The following is an 18,528-nucleotide window of genomic DNA, read 5'->3' as shown; positions in this document are numbered from 1 at the left end:
TTTATCATTTTGGCCAGGCCCCACTTCTGTTCCTCATGGTCCAGCTCCCAGGCAGCTTTGCCCATTTTCATCAGTTCCACCAAAGCTCTCATTCTTTTAAAATTTTTATTTGTTGTTTTGAAAACAGTTTTGGGTGTGTGTGTCCGAGACTTCACTGTCGGTATGTTGGAATTATGGGTGTATTCGACTACATTCAGCTTATTATGTGGCTCCAATGTATCAAGCTCAGATTGCCAAGTCTTGTACAGCATCTCCCAGACCCATGGATATCCCTTAAGTAGTATTTTTTTTGCCTGGGATGTTGCATGGTAGAAACAGAATATCAAATCACCATTATTAATGTAGATAGGCAGCTAGTGTTTATTCCCCTCCTCCAATAGTTTTTTCCTTGTATTTCTTTTCTTACGCTTTTCCAGATGTTTATGGGTTACACTGCTGTACTACCTTGCCTTATGTTTCTAGCACCTTCTATAGCATTCACAGCACAGCATGTAGCTTTGTACTCGGTATTTTGATCTGAATCCTTTCTTCATTCAGAATCCTGTAGATCTGAAAAATAGAAAGGGTAGCAAACTGACCTTTTTTGTCTTTACTCTTTGAAAATTCTTCCTTCAGCATTTCTTGCATGACTTCTAAATGGTGCTACCTGGAAGCATGGTTATGGAGCCCAGAACAAATTCTCTCAGCACTCACTGTGTTGCCCTCAAGCTCTTTGTGCTCCAGGTTGCAAATACCTATTTTCATCATGTTCATTCTATTAAAATCTTTTGATAGTGATAGACAGTTTCTTGATGAATAGGTAAGTAATAAACATCTTATGTATTAGCATCCTTTGTGTATTAGAGAGCGACCTGCTGTACATCAGTGGACAGCTTGTATTGAAATTTTGTTTTTTTAAAGTCTTATGCAAGCCAGGGACTTAGAACTTGCCTTGTAGCCCATTGTGACCTTGAACACCATAGTCTCCTTCTACTTCCAATCTGCTGGGATTACAGGCCTTTAGCATCATGTTCAGACAGCCAGTTCTGGATTGCGTTTTTGAGATTGCTACTTACTAGCCTTTTGAACCTGGTTAGATGAGTCAACATTTTCTTTCTTTTTTTGAAAGTATCTCACTGTATAGTACTGGCCAGTACCTCCCTATGTAGACTAGAGTTGGCCTTGAACTCACAGAGATCAGACTGTCTCTGCCTCCTGAATTCCAAAATTAAAGACACACACCACTATGCTTGGCTAGCCAACCTTTTAAACCTAAATTTTCTCATTTTTAATTAAAATTGCTCTTCCAACAAGATTGAATTAATTAATTCTCTCCTCTTTCTCTTTTACTTTTGGTTTTCTTTCTTTTGAAATAGGGGCTTGCTATGTAGTCTGGCTGTCTGAAATTCTCTTTCTTTTTTTTTTCTTTGCTCTCCTCTTCTACTTCTCCTTTTTCTCCTCTCCCCTTCCCTCTACTCTTCGTCTCACTATGTAGCTCTGGCTGTCCTGCCACTTAATGTAGACCAAGCTGGCCTTGAACTCACCAAGATCCACATGTTGTGATTAAAAGGCATGCACTCCTCCTCCTCCAAGCCAGCTTTCTTTTTACGTAGTCTAGGCGGTTTTCAAATTCTTTATATGGTTCAGGATAGCCTCAGTTTTCCTGCCTTCATAGGCTGAGATCATAGGAATATGCTGCCATAGCTGGCCATACAAATTATTTTAACCTGTAAGATACTTTGTAGGCATGTATACTTCTTAGATCATCATTGTTGACATTTTGATATCTTTAATATGCAGTACTAAAGGTAATTTTGTAGGATTGAGGTTTTCAGATGAAACAAACTTAGGCAAAATGCAGATGGATCAGAAGTTTTAGAGAGGGCACTGTAAATAATTTTAACTGGTGTATATTTTCATGAATTGTATCTTAAACTTTTCTGTGATACAGTATGCACATGGATGCACACATTTCTATTCCCACTCATCTGTTACTCTTTAGTCTTCTTTAGCATAGTTCATGATAAGTTTATCTTCTAGTTGCATAGGCTAAAATGTTGGGATTCTGGTTCCTTCCCCCCTTCCTTGACATCCCATGTAGAAGTTATCAGACATTCTGTTGGCAGTGCTTGGAAAATACATGTAGCTCTCCCTTCTCAATTTGAAACTGTGAACTTGTCTACACCACAGTGAGGTCATTGTTTTTGCCTCCCAGCTGCTGTCTGCTCAGATTGTTTCCTCCTAAGTCTATTTTAAGCATAGAAGTTGGCTAGATCTTAGAAAATTTAACCAGTCATGATGTCATTCCTTTGCTGACTTTGCTCCCCAGTCAAAGAGAATGACTCCCCATTCCTCTGCCCTGCTAGCTGCTCATTACTGTTCACCTTTTTCTGCTTCTTCTTGCCATGCTAGCAACTTTGTGTTTCCCAAGTTATGCCGCTTAGCAGGTTGGCCTTAGGGGGTCCTCAGTTTCATGATGGATCCTTTCATTCTGAGCATCCTTTCTTAAGTCCCCAGCTTTTGATCTCTTCCTTGCCTACATGGTCATTATACTCTGGCTCTAAGTTGTTAGACATAAATTAAAACCCTTGAGCAGAGGCCTGTTTAAGAGTTCTGATTCCTTATTTCATTTTGGACCCTTCCATTTTTTGTGTTCTGCAAGGAATTGCTTTAACCTTTGCCAGTTCAGTAGATCATTACAAATGTTATGTTTGTCCAGCATTTGATGTGACTTTGTCAGTCATTTTGCCAGAATTGAAAGTCTGATGTATTTTTATTTAGTAGTTAAGCTAAATCATGGATTTCTCTGAATAATTTTGTTTTTCTTTCTTTGATCAAAGGATGGGAGACTACAGACAGGGGACCACATCTTGAAGATTGGTGGTACAAATGTGCAAGGGATGACCAGTGAACAAGTTGCCCAGGTGCTAAGGAACTGTGGGAATTCAGTGAGGATGCTTGTGGCCAGAGACCCTGTTGGTGAAATTGCAGTAACACCTCCTACCCCTGTATCCTTACCCGTTGCCCTGCCTGCTGTGGCCAACAGGACCCTTGGTTCTGTGAGTATAAAAACCATTCTTCTAACATCACATGCTGCCTAAGATGCAAAGCAAGATAAGAAATTCCCTCAGCTGGATGACCACACTAATATAAGTTACACTTTAGTGCTCATATTTGAAGCAGATGAGAACACATGATGAATATTAGACATGTCTGTTTCTCTCTCTTACTTCCTCTTTTTGGTGTTGTGTGTGTGGGTGTGTGTATACATATGTGCATGTGTGCAAGTACATGCACACACATATGCCTTGAAGCAGAAATCATTGTTTTCCACTATTGCTCTCTACCTTATTTCTGAGACAGAGTCTCTCGCAAAATTAAGCTTGCTATTTCAACCAGACTGGGTGGCCAGCAAGCCGCTGGAACCTGTCTTACGAGTCCTTCCCAGTATTGAGAGCACTGGTACGTGCTACCATGCCTGGCTTTTAATGTCTGGCCCAATGGTTCTGAACTTTGTTCCTCACGCTTGCACAGCAAGTGCTTTGCTGACTGAACCATCTCCCTATTTCTCCTCCCCATAAATAAAAGCATGAAGAGGCAGGAAGAGAAGGAGACTCTGTTACAACAAGTGGAAGGCTAGCACTTATCTTCAGAGACATCACTTACTGGGAAGCATATGAACAAGAGTTTTCTATCTATGATATTAGTAGTTACTTTGTTTAGTTTCTTCAGGTTGTAGTGCTAATTGATTTCAGTTCCCTTCATTACTCAAGCTCACTGAAGTTTTTTCATCCAGTCCACAAGGTTCTGTAATGTGTGGGGTTAGTTTCTTATGCTGATGTTTGGAATTAAAAGCAGTATCAGTGTTTAGATACCTTACCCCTTTACAGAAATATTTAGAAGATATGTATTAAAGTTTTAGAGCCAGTTTTAAAACATATGCAACAGCTAACTTCCCCTTGGCTTCTAAGTTTTTTGTTAGGCTTGTGATTCTTTCAGAAAATATAGCCTGGGGTTTTTCTAAATGACTTTATTAATTTTATAATGTTATAAGTTGTTACATATTTAGCAGCTGAAGAGAAAACCTTTGGTTAGTTTGTAGTTCTATAGGTCAGAATTCAGAGTGGGCTTGGCTGGGTTTTCTGCCTAGATTCTTATAAGGGTAAGTGAAGGTATTGGTTCATCTGGGCTCTGTTCTTGACATACTGGGCTCATGAGCTCTTTCAGGGCCTTTTCTTTGTTGGCCTCCAGCCACAACATCTTTTAAGCCCAGAGGTCCCCTTGTTCCCATCTTTCTTGTATGACTGCTCCAACTTCAAACCACAAGCTCATCTTGTATGTTTTAAATCTATTTCTTTGCCCTTTCTATTACCAGCAGGAGAAAACTCTGTTAGGGACAGACTTTGATTATATTAGGCCCACTTGAATGATCTCCCCTTTGCCATCTGATTTTACAAGCACAGGGCCAGGTCCAGGGATGGGAAATCATGGGGACCATCCTAAAATTTAGTTTGTCACAGAAAACACTCGCCAAACTGGGTGCATAGATTGACTTTGTAAACAGTTATCAACTAAATATCTTATTTGCCTGCAGGACTGTTCTCCTTTTGAAACTTACAATGTTGAACTTGTTAAAAAAGATGGACAGAGTCTTGGGATTAGAATTGTTGGCTATGTTGGAACAGCTCATCCAGGTAAATGAATCATTTCTATTTCATATTTTGGATAATTATAAAGGATGTTAAGGTTTCTAGATAATAAAATTAAGTACCCACAGACTTTAATTTAAAACTCAAACAATAAAACTGTATAATAGCAAGCAGTTAATTTTCAGTGATTAGAATCACATTTTGCCTCAGTAGTTTAACAGCTGGCTTTATAGTTAGTAACAAAGGAATGTAATGTACAGTCCATTTTGTAACTTTCCTTTGCTTCTAAAATAATTCTGTTTTGAATATTGTGTGACTGTTAATATATTATACAGTATTATGTCTGGAATAAAGTAAATTGATAACTGCATATGTTGTATATTGTGAATGCCCAAAATATATTTGTGTTTAATCATGGAAAAATAAGATAGAAAAGTATTTCATTAAAACTATTTTTTTCTTTCATATAAGGGGAGTGCATTGTGAGAATACATGATTCAAGTATATGAATAAAATGTTTTTCAGATGTTACCTGAAAGATAGCAGTGACTTTCACTGTTAGTTTTCCCTTGTTTATTAAAGAATTACTAGGTTAAGTAAAAATAAACCTTTTAGAAATAGTTGATAGTTACATGAAAATTTAGTTATGAAGTATTTTAGTTTTTCTGAAAAATAGTAAGTGTAGAAAATTAATTGCTTAAAAAAATTGTCATCATGCTTTGGAGCAGGTGGAGAGATTAAGAGTGCTAATGTATTCACAGGCCTGAATGAAATTCATGTCAGACCACTTTGTGCTATTTCAGCCTAATGAAATACCTAATTTCAAAACTTCTGATTCTTCTACGTGCCACCCTTTTAGGTTCAGAATTTAAATAAGTCCCTTAAAAGTTAAGTATGGGTTTAAAAAATAATGTTACAGAAAACATACTGAGTTATTATCACTATCATTCTCATATATATATATATGATATATATTTTTTTTTTTGAGACAGGGTTTTTTTGTGTAGCTCTGTCGACCAGGTAGGCCTCAAACTCACAGAGATCCGCCTGTCTCTGCCTCCTGAGTGCTGGGATTAAAGGCGTGCACCACCAATGCCTGGCTCACTATCTTATATCATGTTAGAGTTGAGTTGTGGTTGAGTTCCTAAACTTACACCTCGGTGCCTCAGCAGAGACTCATGAATGAGAGACAATTGGGTGGTTTTGTGTTGCTGAATACAGAAAAGAATCTTTTTACTTATTTACTCTCAAAATGTGTAGGCTTGGGTGGTTTTGAGAGCATGAGTGAGTCAAAAAATGAGACATTTGAAATGTCAACAGCTTTTAAAGACATGTATAGAAATAGCTGGCACTTTACTTCCTTTATTTTTGGTTGTTTTATTTTGTGCTGGAGTTTGAATAGGCATGATGGCATGTTCCTGTAATCTCAGTCACTTCAGCAGCTGAGTTGGAAGGGTCACTTGAGCTTACAAGTTTGAGGCCAGCCTGGACAACACAGAAAAACGTCATCTTAGAAACCAAAACAAGCAAAAAAGTCTGTCCAGGATGTGTAATTAAAGTGTAAAACCCTTTAAATGTTTGAAGGTAACTGGAAATACCATTTTAGTAGAGAGGCAAGCAACTGTTTTAGCATGGCAGATGAGAGATCCAAGTTGAGAGAAATGAGAAAGAAGCCTTTGTGGTACTGAGGAAGGAGGATTAGATAGGGAAGAAGCAAACGTGTAGTGTCAGGAAAGCTCTTGGCATTTGGTGCAGTGTCAGTCTGGGTGTCAGACCTTGTAGAAGGAATAATGTGGAAGATGATATTGAAAAATAAATTATTTTTCCTGATATGGAAGACCTGGGATATGATTCAGTGAAGTTTATTTATAATTATGCTGACAGTGGAAACTTACTGTTTTTCAATTTCTCAATTTCCCTTGTAGTTCTTTTTCTTGGGAATGTACTTTTTATATGGCTATCATTTTTTATAGCTATTTGTGGTTAAATACTTAATTTTACAGTATAAGGATTATTTCATGCTGCTGAGCTCATTCTGTTTTTAAAAAATATTATTATATTCATAAAGAGATGTGTATGCTTGTCCATGTAGAGGTCAGAGGGCCACTTTGTGGAGTTGATCATTTCCACTCTGTGTGTGTTCCTGGGATTGAACTCAGATTGCCAGGCTATCTTGCTAGCCCCCATTCTAGCTTTTTAAAAAGACCGCATGTGCTCTTTTTTGTATCTGGATGGCACACATGAGCTCTCAACTAAATATCAGCAGGAATACGTGTGACCCTTGTCTTGATGCTAAGTGAAAAATGATGAGAGTTTGTGCTGAGTCAGCAGGTCAAGTTGCGATAGACGAGGGTTCATCCTGGCCCTCCAGAGTCACAGCTTAGAGAGAAATGCATTCATCAAGGTTCCATTACTGATTATTTTTCCAGAAGGGTAGTCATCAGTCAAATCATTTTGAATTCAAGTCACTTGTGATGGTGACAGTTTGAAATAATCCATCAATTATCCTGCATGTGTTCAAAATAGTATTTATGAAATCTCTAGTCAGCCTCTTTAGCTAATTAGCCTCTTGATAAGAATTTTGCAATCAGGTCCTAATTTTAGCTTTCTTCCTTTTTTCTGTACGTCTATACACTTTCAGGAGAAGCTTCGGGGATTTATGTGAAAAGTATAATACCAGGCAGTGCTGCGTACCACAATGGCCAAATTCAAGTGAATGACAAAATAGTAGCTGTAAGTAATGGCTTTCTTTTGTACAATTGAATCAAGATGGAGAAAGGTTGTTCTTTCTGTCATACGTAGGAGAAGATGGCTTAGTTTAATTTTGTAATTTTTGTTTTATATTATCTTTAGGGTTTTTTGTTGTTTGTTTTTTGAGGCAGTTCCTTACTATATAACCCTGGCTGGCCTAGAGTTCAGTTTGTAAATCAGGCTGTCCTTGAATTTAGAGATCCTTCTGCCTCTGCCTCTTAAGTGCTGTGATTAAAGGGGTGTGCTGCCAGCCGGGCGTTGGTGGTGCACGCCTTTCATCCCAGCACTCGGGAGGCAGAGGCAGGCGGATCTCTGTGAGTTCGAGGCCAGCCTGGTCTCTAGAGTGAGTGCCAGGATAGGCTTCAAAGCTACACAGAGAAACCCTGTCTCGAAAAACAAACCAAACCAAAAAAACAAAACAAACAAACAAAAGACTTTCTGGTCTAATATGCAGTATTTGGGGAGTAAAATGACCCTATTTTATTCAACACTGCCAAATTAATGGGAGTAGTTGATAGGCATGATGACTCAAATGCCTCTAGTCCCAGCACTTGAGGCGGTTGAGGCAAGAGAAACACTGAATCTGAGGCCAGCTTGGGCTGTGTACTGCGCTGGTCTCTCTTCACTACATAGTGAGACCTTCTTTCAAAAACCAAAATACAGATGGTGATAGTTTACTTGGAACTCTGTTCTGTCTCTTGATGTCATAGGTGGACGGTGTGAATATTCAGGGTTTTGCCAACCAGGATGTTGTTGAAGTATTACGAAATGCAGGGCAGGTGGTGCACCTAACCCTAGTTCGAAGGAAAACATCTTCATCTGATTCTCCATTTGAACAGCCTTCAGGCAGAGGTAATTAGTGTTCCCATCCCTTTCTTCTCCATGGAGTTGAGTTTGGAGGAATGGCAAAGGTATGGTCTGGGAAGTTGAGTAGGAGTTATCCCTTATCCTGTGTGATATAGTAATGGAGACATGAGTCATCTCGTCTCCTTTGCAGAGTCATTTCCCTGGCCTGTTGCAGTGCATCAGCCCAAATGACAGGATGCAAGCAGTGACTGAGTGAGCCCAGAGTGACTCCAAATGGAGACAGAAGTCACTGTTTTGATCCAGAAGCCTTCATTCACTTATACCCTGACATTTCTCAAGCTTCAGATCCCAGATTGCTTTTATAATGTGTTTTACTCTAGTTATCTCTTCATTTTCCTTTTTGAGTATGGTGAAAAAAAAAAATAGAAATTTTTATCAAGAACATTTTTATTAAAAATAATATAATTTGTTAATAAGGTTATAAAATAGCAAGTCTTCATTGTGGAAAAATACACAATTTTTTGGATACCAGAGCACATCTTTTGGGAGACAGTTTTATCTCTCTATGATGTGGGTTCTGGAGACTGAACTAAGGTTATATGCCTTGACAGCAAGTCCTTTTGCTGGGTGAGCCATCTTGTTGGCCAATATCTGGGTCTTTGTGACATACAATCACATTGTGCTGTATTTTTAAAGTTCTCATGGTACATGACTGTATTCCTCAGGAGCTCTTACTGGCATTTTATAATTTAAAAATTAGTCTATTACTCTGTATGAGTATTTGTTTGCATGCATGTCTATGCACCACACATGTTCCTGGTGCCTATGGAGGCCAGAAGAGCATCTGATCCCTTGGCAGTGGAGTTATAGACCATTTTTAGCTGTCATGTGGGTGCTCGGGATGAGCAGTCAGTGCTCTAAAGTACCGAGCATCTTTTCAGCTCCTCTGATTGGCATTTAAAGAAAGGAACTGTTATTAACTCCAGTTTCCGAATACTTAGGAAATAGAGACAGGCAAATCTCTGTGCGTTCAAGTCCACCCTGATCTCCCTGATCTACATACTAAGTTCCAGACCAGTAAGGGTTAAATAGTGAGGCCTTGTCTAAAAACAACAACAACAACAACAAAGAACACCTCAAACAAACAAAACCAAGTGAGTAAAATTAAGTTCCAAGGGATCAAAATGTTCTTTTCTGATCTCTCCAGGCACCAGGCATGCACATGGTCAAAATACACATACAGATTAAACAAACAAACAAACAAACAAATAAATAAATAAATAAATCTAAAAGGAAAAAAAATATTATATGAGTTGCTTTCCTCATTGCCATGACCAAATACTTACCAAGAAACAATTTACGAAAGGAAGGAAGGGTTAGTTCGGGCTTACTGGGAAGGTATGGTCACAGGAGTGAGACACTAGCTAGTGACAGGGCATCTTCAGTCAGGAAACAGAGGGTGGGGAGTGCCAGTGTTTGACTCACTTTTCCCTTTTCTTCAGTTCAGGATCTCATCCGATGGCATGGGGTCACCCTCAGTCACCCTAATCTAGATGATCTGTCACAGGAATGACCAGCAATTCCTTTCTAATTAGTTCTAAATCCCATCAACTTGACACTCAATCATTCACCTTCCCACTGGGTGTGGGGACCACACCTTCTGTCTCAACTCTTAGAAAGGCAGGTGGATTGCTATGAGTTCAAGGCCAGCCTGGTCTAACAGAGCAAGTTCTAGACCAGCACGGGCTACATAGTGAGACGCTGTCTTGAAAATAAAAAAGATTCTTTGTTGTTAACTCTGTGCACATTATTGACTAGCCTAGCCATGGAACTTCCCCGTCTTCTGTGATGGAAACTTCATTAACTGCAGTCTCCCCTCTTTGGCAGCTGCCATTTTACTGTTTCTTTGAGTTTGACTCTGCAGAAAATTCAAATGGGTAGAGCCATATGCAGTATTTGTCCTTCTCTACTGAGCTAATTTTACTTCACATAGTATCCTCCAGGCTCTAACAATTGATTAGATTTCCTTCTTAAAGAATCAATAGTTTATTATTTTTGTATATATACATTTTATTTATGTATCTATGCTAAGTGTTCACTGGAGCTGTTTCCTTGTCTTGGTTATTATAAATAAGTCATGTTTCAATTAATGATTGACATTTCTTTTTCTAGTACTATCTATGCATTTATGGCATCAGTTGATTAATAGTCTAAAAAATACTACGCGAGTGGTTTTAAAGTTTCATTTATAATCATAGGAGGTTAGTTGGTTGTATGTCTGAGCTCTTTGTTGTTAAAACATTTCAAGCATATAGAATAACAAACAGAATAGAACAAACACCCAGTCACCTTCCACTTATATCTGAGAGTCTCCCCGTATTTCTTCTGAATCATTTTAAAGTGAGTGGTGTAGGCATCATGAAAATATGGTTATTTCCTTAAACAGTAATTCTGTTGTCACAACAAAGAGAAGTAATAGTAATATCTAATGTCAAATACTTTGTACATACGCAATTTCTCATTTGGTAGTGCCAGGGAGATCGCTCTGTGGGTTAAAGTGTAGCATGAATAATAAAAACCCAGAGACAGATATTAGGGTTCAAGCTGAAGATCAGAAAAGCAAAGCAGCCAGCCAGTAGCTCTTACCTCTACCAAGGCTGAAATGGAGATCCTGTCTTCCCTGTGACTGGAAACTGAATCTTACATGAGACCCTTTGCTTCTTCCTATATATGTCTCTAATGCTGGGATTAAAGGCAAGAGCTATGTTTATCTTTTAGACTGATTTACTTTCATGTAGCCCAGGGTGGCCTTGAATTCACAGAGATCCATCTGCCTCTGTCTCTTGAGTTCTGGGATTAAAAGTGTGTGCCACCACTGCCCAGTTTCTAGCTAGCTTTGCATTCTGATCTTCAGTGGTATTGTTAGATCATAATCATATCACCACATAAAAGGGTAAGAATGCTTGCTATATAAGCATGAAGACCTGAATTTAAATGCCCAGAATCTATTTAAAAACCTGAGCATGGCTATACATGGTCCTGTAAACCCAGCATTGTGAGGGGTGGAAACAGGAGGATTTCTGGGGTTTGCTGACTGCCGACTAGCTCCAGGTTCAGAGAGATCCCATCTCAAAAGAATAAGGTGGAGAGTGATGAGTGAACACTTGAAGCCCTCCTCAGTTCTCTGTGTGCATGCACGCCAACATACACACATATTTGCACATCATCAGACAGACAGACACATTTCTCAGTTACCCTAAAATGTCTTTTGTATTTTCTTATTCTACTCCTTCTGACTGCTCCCTTAAAGTGCTTCCTAAATCATGTATTCCATGTGTGGTGACTATGGTTTCTGAATATAGAAGTCCCTCATCCCTGCTCTATGGTTTTTTTTTTTTTTTTTCTTTTTTTTCTGAAGGGATTCATCTATTAGACACTGAAATACCACAACCTGAATTTTGATTTTTTCTTTGTAGCCTCATACTTTTAATAAAAATTCTTTTATAAATAGCTGGAGCCATGGCTCAGTGGTTAAGAATACTTGCTGCTCTTGCAGAGGGCCCAGATTCAGTGTGCAGCACACATGAAGGCTCATGACTGTAACTCTGGTGCAAAGGGATCTGACACACTCTCTGTCCTGCAGTTACCAGGCCCACACTTGATGAATATATGCACATGAAAGCAAAATGCTCATATCCATTTAAAAAATACATTAAATTTTTTTAAATGATGGGGAATTATTTTTAATAAAGTGAAACCCTTTAAAGTGTCACTTGTTTTACTTTTCTGTTTAATGACTTGCTGGTAACTTTAACTTTGTCTCATGTCTCATCTGAGGGAAGTGAGGAGAGCCATCTGCATCAGGGGGGTTCTTGCACCCCTTGTCGCTGAGGTTGCCTGTTTGGCTTTCCACATGTACTTGATGGTTGGTCCAGCCTATTTGCATTTGTTGCTCAGTTCCTGTCTACAGCAGCAAGAGAATACAGCCTTCTCGTTGGTTTCTTTTCTTTTTTTTTTCCCTTAGAGCTATATTACCAAACAAAAAAGAAAAAAAAAAAAAAAAAAGAAATCCCTGTTTTCTCGTTTTGGACTTAACCTTTTTTTTCACTTTCATTTTCTATACTTCCTCATTCTTTGAACACTATCAAACTATGTTTTGAGTTAATTAGTTACCTCACAGACAACTTTAGTATTAAAAGAATCACCTGCAGTGAGGCCCTGGGAAAGGTGAATGGGAGTGAAACTTTAAGTTCATTTGAATGTGCCACCCAATTTCCCCCACTGGACTAGTGATTCAAATCAGCAATTCTCATTTTAGGAACTGTTGTAGAACTACCTAAAGTACCTGCCCTAACAGAATCCCAGAAAACAGAAATGAATTTGGGTACTGAAGCAGAGGAAATTGGAGAAAGACTGGATATTCTAAAACAGGACAACGTACAAGCCTTAGAAAAACCAGGTAGGCCCAAAGCCTTTTCTTTGGAGTACTTCAGCCTTTTAGTTTGTTAAACATTTCTTCTCTATAGTTAATATGGTGTGGCATCTGCAGAATCAGTATTACACCAAGAGCTTTGTAAAGCTACAAATCGTAGACAGGGTTTCTGTCCTGCCTGTTCCCACAGCTGTTGAGTCCCAAATAAACACACAGAGGCTTATATTAGTTATAAACTGTTTTGCCAATGGCTCAGGCTTCTTATTGGCTAGCTCTCTCTTAATTATTAACCCATTGTTATTAAACTATGTATTGCCATGAGGCTGTGGCTTACCCATAATGCTCTGGCATATTACTCCCTCAGTGGCTACATGGTATCTCTCTGGAGACTCTGTGTTTCTCTTCCCAGCATTCTGGTAGCCCTGCTATACTTCCTGCCTGTCCATTGGCCGAAATAGTTCTATTCATCAATCAATAAGAGAAACATATATTCACAGCATACAGAAGGACCTCCCCCATCAACAAATATCCTAATAACCAGGTAGCAAGTAAAGACCTGTATAAAAGCAGTTTCTATCTGATAGAAGCTCATGTGTAGAGACATCTTAGAGATATTTTGCTAGGGATGTACCACCATGGTAGAATGCATGTATGAGGACCCTAAGTTCAACCCCTAGTACTACCACCAACCTCACAAACCCCCTACATCTTAATAAAATGGGGTGTTTTGACTACTAACACACTTGGCAGTAGAGTACCAAGTGTATTTTTGATTGATCTTTGTTTATATTTCACGTGCATGTTTATTAGGATGCAATAATTACGTATTTTAATTACTATGTATTCTTATTTGTGTTACAGTTGTATTTATATTGAAATATTGTAGCTACCTGTTTATATGTAGAAGTGTTTCTTCTTTATAAAAGTTGACATGAATTTTTTATATGTTGCATCAAATGACAGGCTGCCATATATTTTACATTTTTTGAATTGTTTCCAACTTTGACCTTTTGCATTGTACTTTGACACTTCTACAGGAAAGCTTTGCCAGCTAAGTGAAACTTCCTAAAAGATTTACTGCCATCCGTGTTGCAGAGAAGCTGGCTTTTGGCTTTTTTTAATGTTAGGAAAGGAAACCCAAAGGAAAGTATTAATAATGTCTCACTCAAGATAAAGGTTTTAGGAGCCACCCCCATCCCCTTTTGGATCTAACTAGAGTGCAATTAATTGTCACTATTTTAATTTAGTTGATCTCAGATGAATTTCAAAGAACTAGGTAAAATCAAATAACCTGAAATTAGAAATAGTTTTAGAAATATGGTGTTTCATTGTCATTATTTTCTTTGTTTTTGAGAAAAGATATTACTGCATAGCTCAGGCTAGCCTAGAACTCACAGTGCTTCTGTCTCCACTTCCCTATGCTGTACCCATGCCTTTTTGTTGTTATTTTTAATTTTTTAAAGTTTTTATTTATTTTTTTATCTTGAGATAGGATCTCACTATGTAGCCCCGGCAGCATGGAATTTGCTATGCAGACCACAAGCTGGCTTCAACCCCACAGAGATCTGCCTGCAGCTGCCTTCTAAGTGTTGGGGCTAAAGGTGTATACCACCACACCGAGCATTGTGCTCATGTTTTAAAAATAAATTTCACTGTACTTTTTCCTTCATGCACAGGTCTAGTTTCAGTTTGCCAATATGCCTGCCTCTACTGGCTGCTGCAACGTCAGCATCTGTAGTATGTCTCATCTGTAGTATGGTTGTTTTACTCTATTGTTTGATTCTTTGTGCAGCTTTTTTGTTGCTGCTGCTGCTGCTGCAAGTATGTTAATGACCTTCCTCTGGCCCTTAGTCCTCTGAGCTGTGCTTTAAAACACATAGCTGTGTGTGCTTTCATTGTGTACCTGAAAGGCAAAAACAACCCCAAGGGAACTGAATATTCAGCATCTTCTTTTACTTGGGTGAACTTTGGGTCATTTGATTACCATGTTTGTAAACTTAGAGTTCTCTGAACACATTGTAGATTTTGTTCATATTCTTATAGTAAATAGGAAACTGCACCTGGAAGACAATGAACAGGCAAATTATTGAAACTTTTAAAGCATTTGGGAAAGGGGATGGAAAAGTGGTTCAGTGGCTAAAGGTCTTTGCATAAGCCTGAAAACCCAAGGTCGACTCCCAGAACCCACATAAGGTGGAAGGAGAAAGCCAGCTCTATACAAGTTGTTCTCTGATGTCCACATCTGTACTGCAGCTTGTGAATTCTCCCTCCTGCCCCTACCCCACACAAATAAATTTAAAAAAAGAAGAAGGGAAAGAAATTGTAAGAACTCAATTTCTTAAGGAAATATTCCCAGGAGCTCATGCCACCCAAACGATTTTGATACTTGTTTTAATAGGATCTTTGATTAGCTGCCCCTAAATGTAATCTGGCAAATCAGTTAATATAGTTATTTCCTGGATGTTCTTTTGTAAATGGAGTAATTTAAGTTCTTTAGTGTTCATTAGTCTTAGTCCCTGATTCTGGAGTTAGCCGATTTAACTTAATGATTTGTAGTATGTAATTAAGCGTTCTGTGCAGCCGAAGAGAGCTGCTCTGTAGATGAAAAGAGCTGATGCTGCGTGTTACATTTGACGGTTGGCAGATGGTTATGTCACTTGTGATAAGTGTTCTGTGACATGTCCAATCTTACAGAAGAAATGAGGGACTTAAAAAACGTGGAACCTTTTTATCCTCTGCTATTAGTATGGATGTAAGTGCAAATAATAGTTTAGTACTTTGACTTTTATCTGTTAGGTATTCTTCAGACTGCTCAATACTCTTGAGAGGCTGGGGAAGATTCTGAGGGTAGGCCTGACACTTCAAATATGTCTCTGCTTTTAAAACAATCTCACCTGTGCGATAATGGCACCATTAAATGAAGAGCATTGAAAAGCTACAAATATTCTAATAGTGAAGCAGCAACAAAAGATTGCTGTAAAATTAAAGTTTCTATCTGATGAAACTCAAGTTTTAGCCAGACAGCTTTTCTTTCCATCTAAGTGTGTGGATGCCTGGCTATGTTGTGTCACTGATTCTTGTTGATTACAGTGCTAGCTCCATATGCATTTATGTTCCCAGTGGAGAGGTGGAATGGTACTACTTTGAAAAGATTAACATTTAAATCAAATCTGTATAAGACCTACAAATAAAACGAAGCAAGATATGTAGGATCACTACATGGAAACTATATATTCAAATTTCCATTGTAATTTGTCACTTCCTCCTTCCTTTAAAGTATTCCTGAAAAAAGCCCCTTCACAAGTTTGTCACAGGTCGTTTTACATTTTGTATTATTCTCATAAGTCACTTTGATTTACATTACCAGTTAGATTTAAATTAATACATTTTCCTTTTACTCATTTCTCCTTTTCCTACTGAGCTGAGCTGTTACTAAAGAATTTGTTAATTAAGTATGTTTGGCTCACAGCAGCTTCGATGTTCTTTTTCTTATAGATGTACATCCAGAGAAAGTCCCAGGCTCTCCAGAAAATGAGCTGAAATCCCGATGGGAAAACCTACTGGGCCCAGATTATGAAGTAATGGTATGTTAAAAAAATATTTTAATAGAAAACTTTATTTCACCTTACACTTCTAACACTATAATTTAAAATGACATGAGAGAGTCAAAGAAGACAGGCTGCTTCAATTGTTTTCTTCCTGTCTTTCTTTTCTATTAGAGCAATCAATCAATTTTTAAATCATTTTAACCTATAAGAACAATTAAGGACCATACACAAACTTCAGTTACAATTAACAGACACTCAGTTCATGTTGAAGCCGGTTAGGTCAACAATAGGCAGCAGAACATTATTAGCAGGGTGAAAGCTTGCCTTTAAATTTATAACTTGAATCAGCTGCTTAAAATGGCTGGCAACTTTATGATTGCTTTTATGATCTGTTTGTTTTATTGTACACTGAAAGGGCTGTGGATATTAGTCCTATGTTTCACAAAGAATCTTACAGTTTTATGAGAAAAATGAAAGAATGATTATGAAATGTATTTAGAAGAACAGGAAGTAATTTAGGTGAGGTATGAGTTTATGGTGCCAGCAGGCCATTAGGCTTCCTTTCACCTGTTATTAGATTTGGCCAGTAAAGGATTGGTTACATTTCCCCAGTGAAGCCACATGAAAGGAGAAAGCTGCATTAGAAAAATCTCATCGGTGTTCATCAAACATGGCAATAAGATATCTGTTGTCTTTCAAATTTCCTTTTTTGAGACAAGGTCTTGTTATGTAGCCCTGACATATTCTTGTGTATATGGCTATTAATATCTGGCTGTCATTAATGCTGAACACTTAATTTTGTGTTTTGAATCTCTGGTCACTGTCATCAGAGCAGCCTTAATGTCATTAAGATGAGTTACATAGTCACGTTCTTGTTCATTTTGGGCCTGCACATTAGTTCTTATAACTTTGGGGTCTCTGGTTCATAGAGTATTGTCACTGGGCTGCTACCTAGAAAGTCACAAATTCTCATATGTATGTATGATCAGAGAGTGAATCCCTCAACTGAGGAGGTAAAAGAAGGAAGACCACAAGTTCCAGGTCATTCTTAGCTACTCTTAAGCTTGCTATGTAGCTAAGAATGACCTGGAACTTGTGGACTTCCTTCTTGTATTTTCCTCAGTTGAGAGATTACAGACATGAACTATCATGCCTGATTTATGATAGCTTAAACTCAGGGCTTTGTGCTATTCACTAACAGCCCTATTGGAGAATAAAGGCCTGTGATGGAAGTGTGTATGTGTCAAAGTTTTATTCTCTATATATCAGATTTTTGTACATCAAATGGTGAAATCAAGGCTACAAACAGGAGAGAGATAGTCGGATCTATATTAAAATTTGGAGGACCATCGAGTTTAAAGTTGCTTTAGTTAGACCTTCCTATTTGGCTCCATGTTTGTAGATTCCACATTGTTACTGTAGTTTAAACACCTTTGGGGGAAATTTTCATCAGAACTGAACAGGTACAAACTTTTGCTTTCACATCATTGTTCTGAACAATGTACTTGACATATTTATGTAGCATTTTCCTTGTATTAGATATCATAAGTAATTTAGAGCTGATGTCATATAGTATACACATACTATACCTTCATGAAAACTTGAGCAATCTGTCAGTACCAAAAGATGGATGTGTATGTGTAGTTCAGATATTAGTCTGAGTTTTATTGGTAGACATCTGTAGAAATGAATTTCTTACAAGGAAAGCTACTTTACTGATAACTTGTAAGTTGCTAATAAAATATAGCCCATGCAGAGGGAGGGCAAGCAGTCAAATTATGTTGCCTTCACTTCAGCTTCTGCATAATTTAGGATGAAAAGATTAGTGTAGAGAATAACAGAAGAGCAAATGTATTAGTGTGTGCTATACTTACGGATTTCAGAAATACTGGATAGAGATTTTCAAATGAGTTATCAATGTGCTCCATTTGCTGATATTTCAGAAAGCAGGAATTATGCTCATACAAATATGGAAACATTTTCCTTGTAAATGTAGGTAGCTACTTTGGACACACAGATTGCAGATGATGAGGAGCTACAGAAGTATTCAAAGGTAAGTGTGGCTTTAAAATACTGCTGGGTTTTCTTGTTGTGATGAGCTTTCTTTACATTCTTGACGGAGCAACTGAGTGCCCTGACCTAAAGTCTCCAGAATTTAATCAGACATGTTTCCCAGAAGGTGAGGTAGGCTCTCAATTATAAAAGATACAAGTGGTTAGGTAAGGCCAGGAAGAATGGTATCCATATGCCATTTCCAGGAGTTAAAAACCCTGGTTTGACTTTGCCACAGTCACCATGAAGGTGACAGGTGAGTGTGTCAGCTCTTCTGGTATTGTAAGGATTCTTTTGGGAAAGGTTTCCT

General features: G+C 38.1%; 1 protein-coding gene across 1 annotated transcript in view; it reads left to right on the top strand.

The window, feature by feature from the left end:
• Positions 1-18,528, top strand: part of Patj (PATJ crumbs cell polarity complex component) — a 320,448-nt gene that overhangs the window by 40,991 nt on the left and 260,929 nt on the right. The window contains exons 9-15 of the mRNA XM_027400463.2: positions 2,820-3,038; positions 4,574-4,673; positions 7,270-7,361; positions 8,090-8,231; positions 12,505-12,645; positions 16,114-16,202; positions 18,163-18,219. Of these exons, the coding sequence (XP_027256264.1) occupies positions 2,820-3,038; positions 4,574-4,673; positions 7,270-7,361; positions 8,090-8,231; positions 12,505-12,645; positions 16,114-16,202; positions 18,163-18,219 (840 nt within the window). The remainder of the gene's footprint in view (positions 1-2,819; positions 3,039-4,573; positions 4,674-7,269; positions 7,362-8,089; positions 8,232-12,504; positions 12,646-16,113; positions 16,203-18,162; positions 18,220-18,528) is intronic.

The sequence above is a fragment of the Cricetulus griseus genome, chromosome 2, assembly GCF_003668045.3.
Source record: "Cricetulus griseus strain 17A/GY chromosome 2, alternate assembly CriGri-PICRH-1.0, whole genome shotgun sequence".
In the NCBI taxonomy this organism is placed as follows: Eukaryota; Metazoa; Chordata; class Mammalia; order Rodentia; family Cricetidae; genus Cricetulus; species Cricetulus griseus.
The sequence above is the reverse complement of the archived record's forward strand: the minus strand, read 5'-3'. Positions and strand labels throughout refer to the sequence as shown.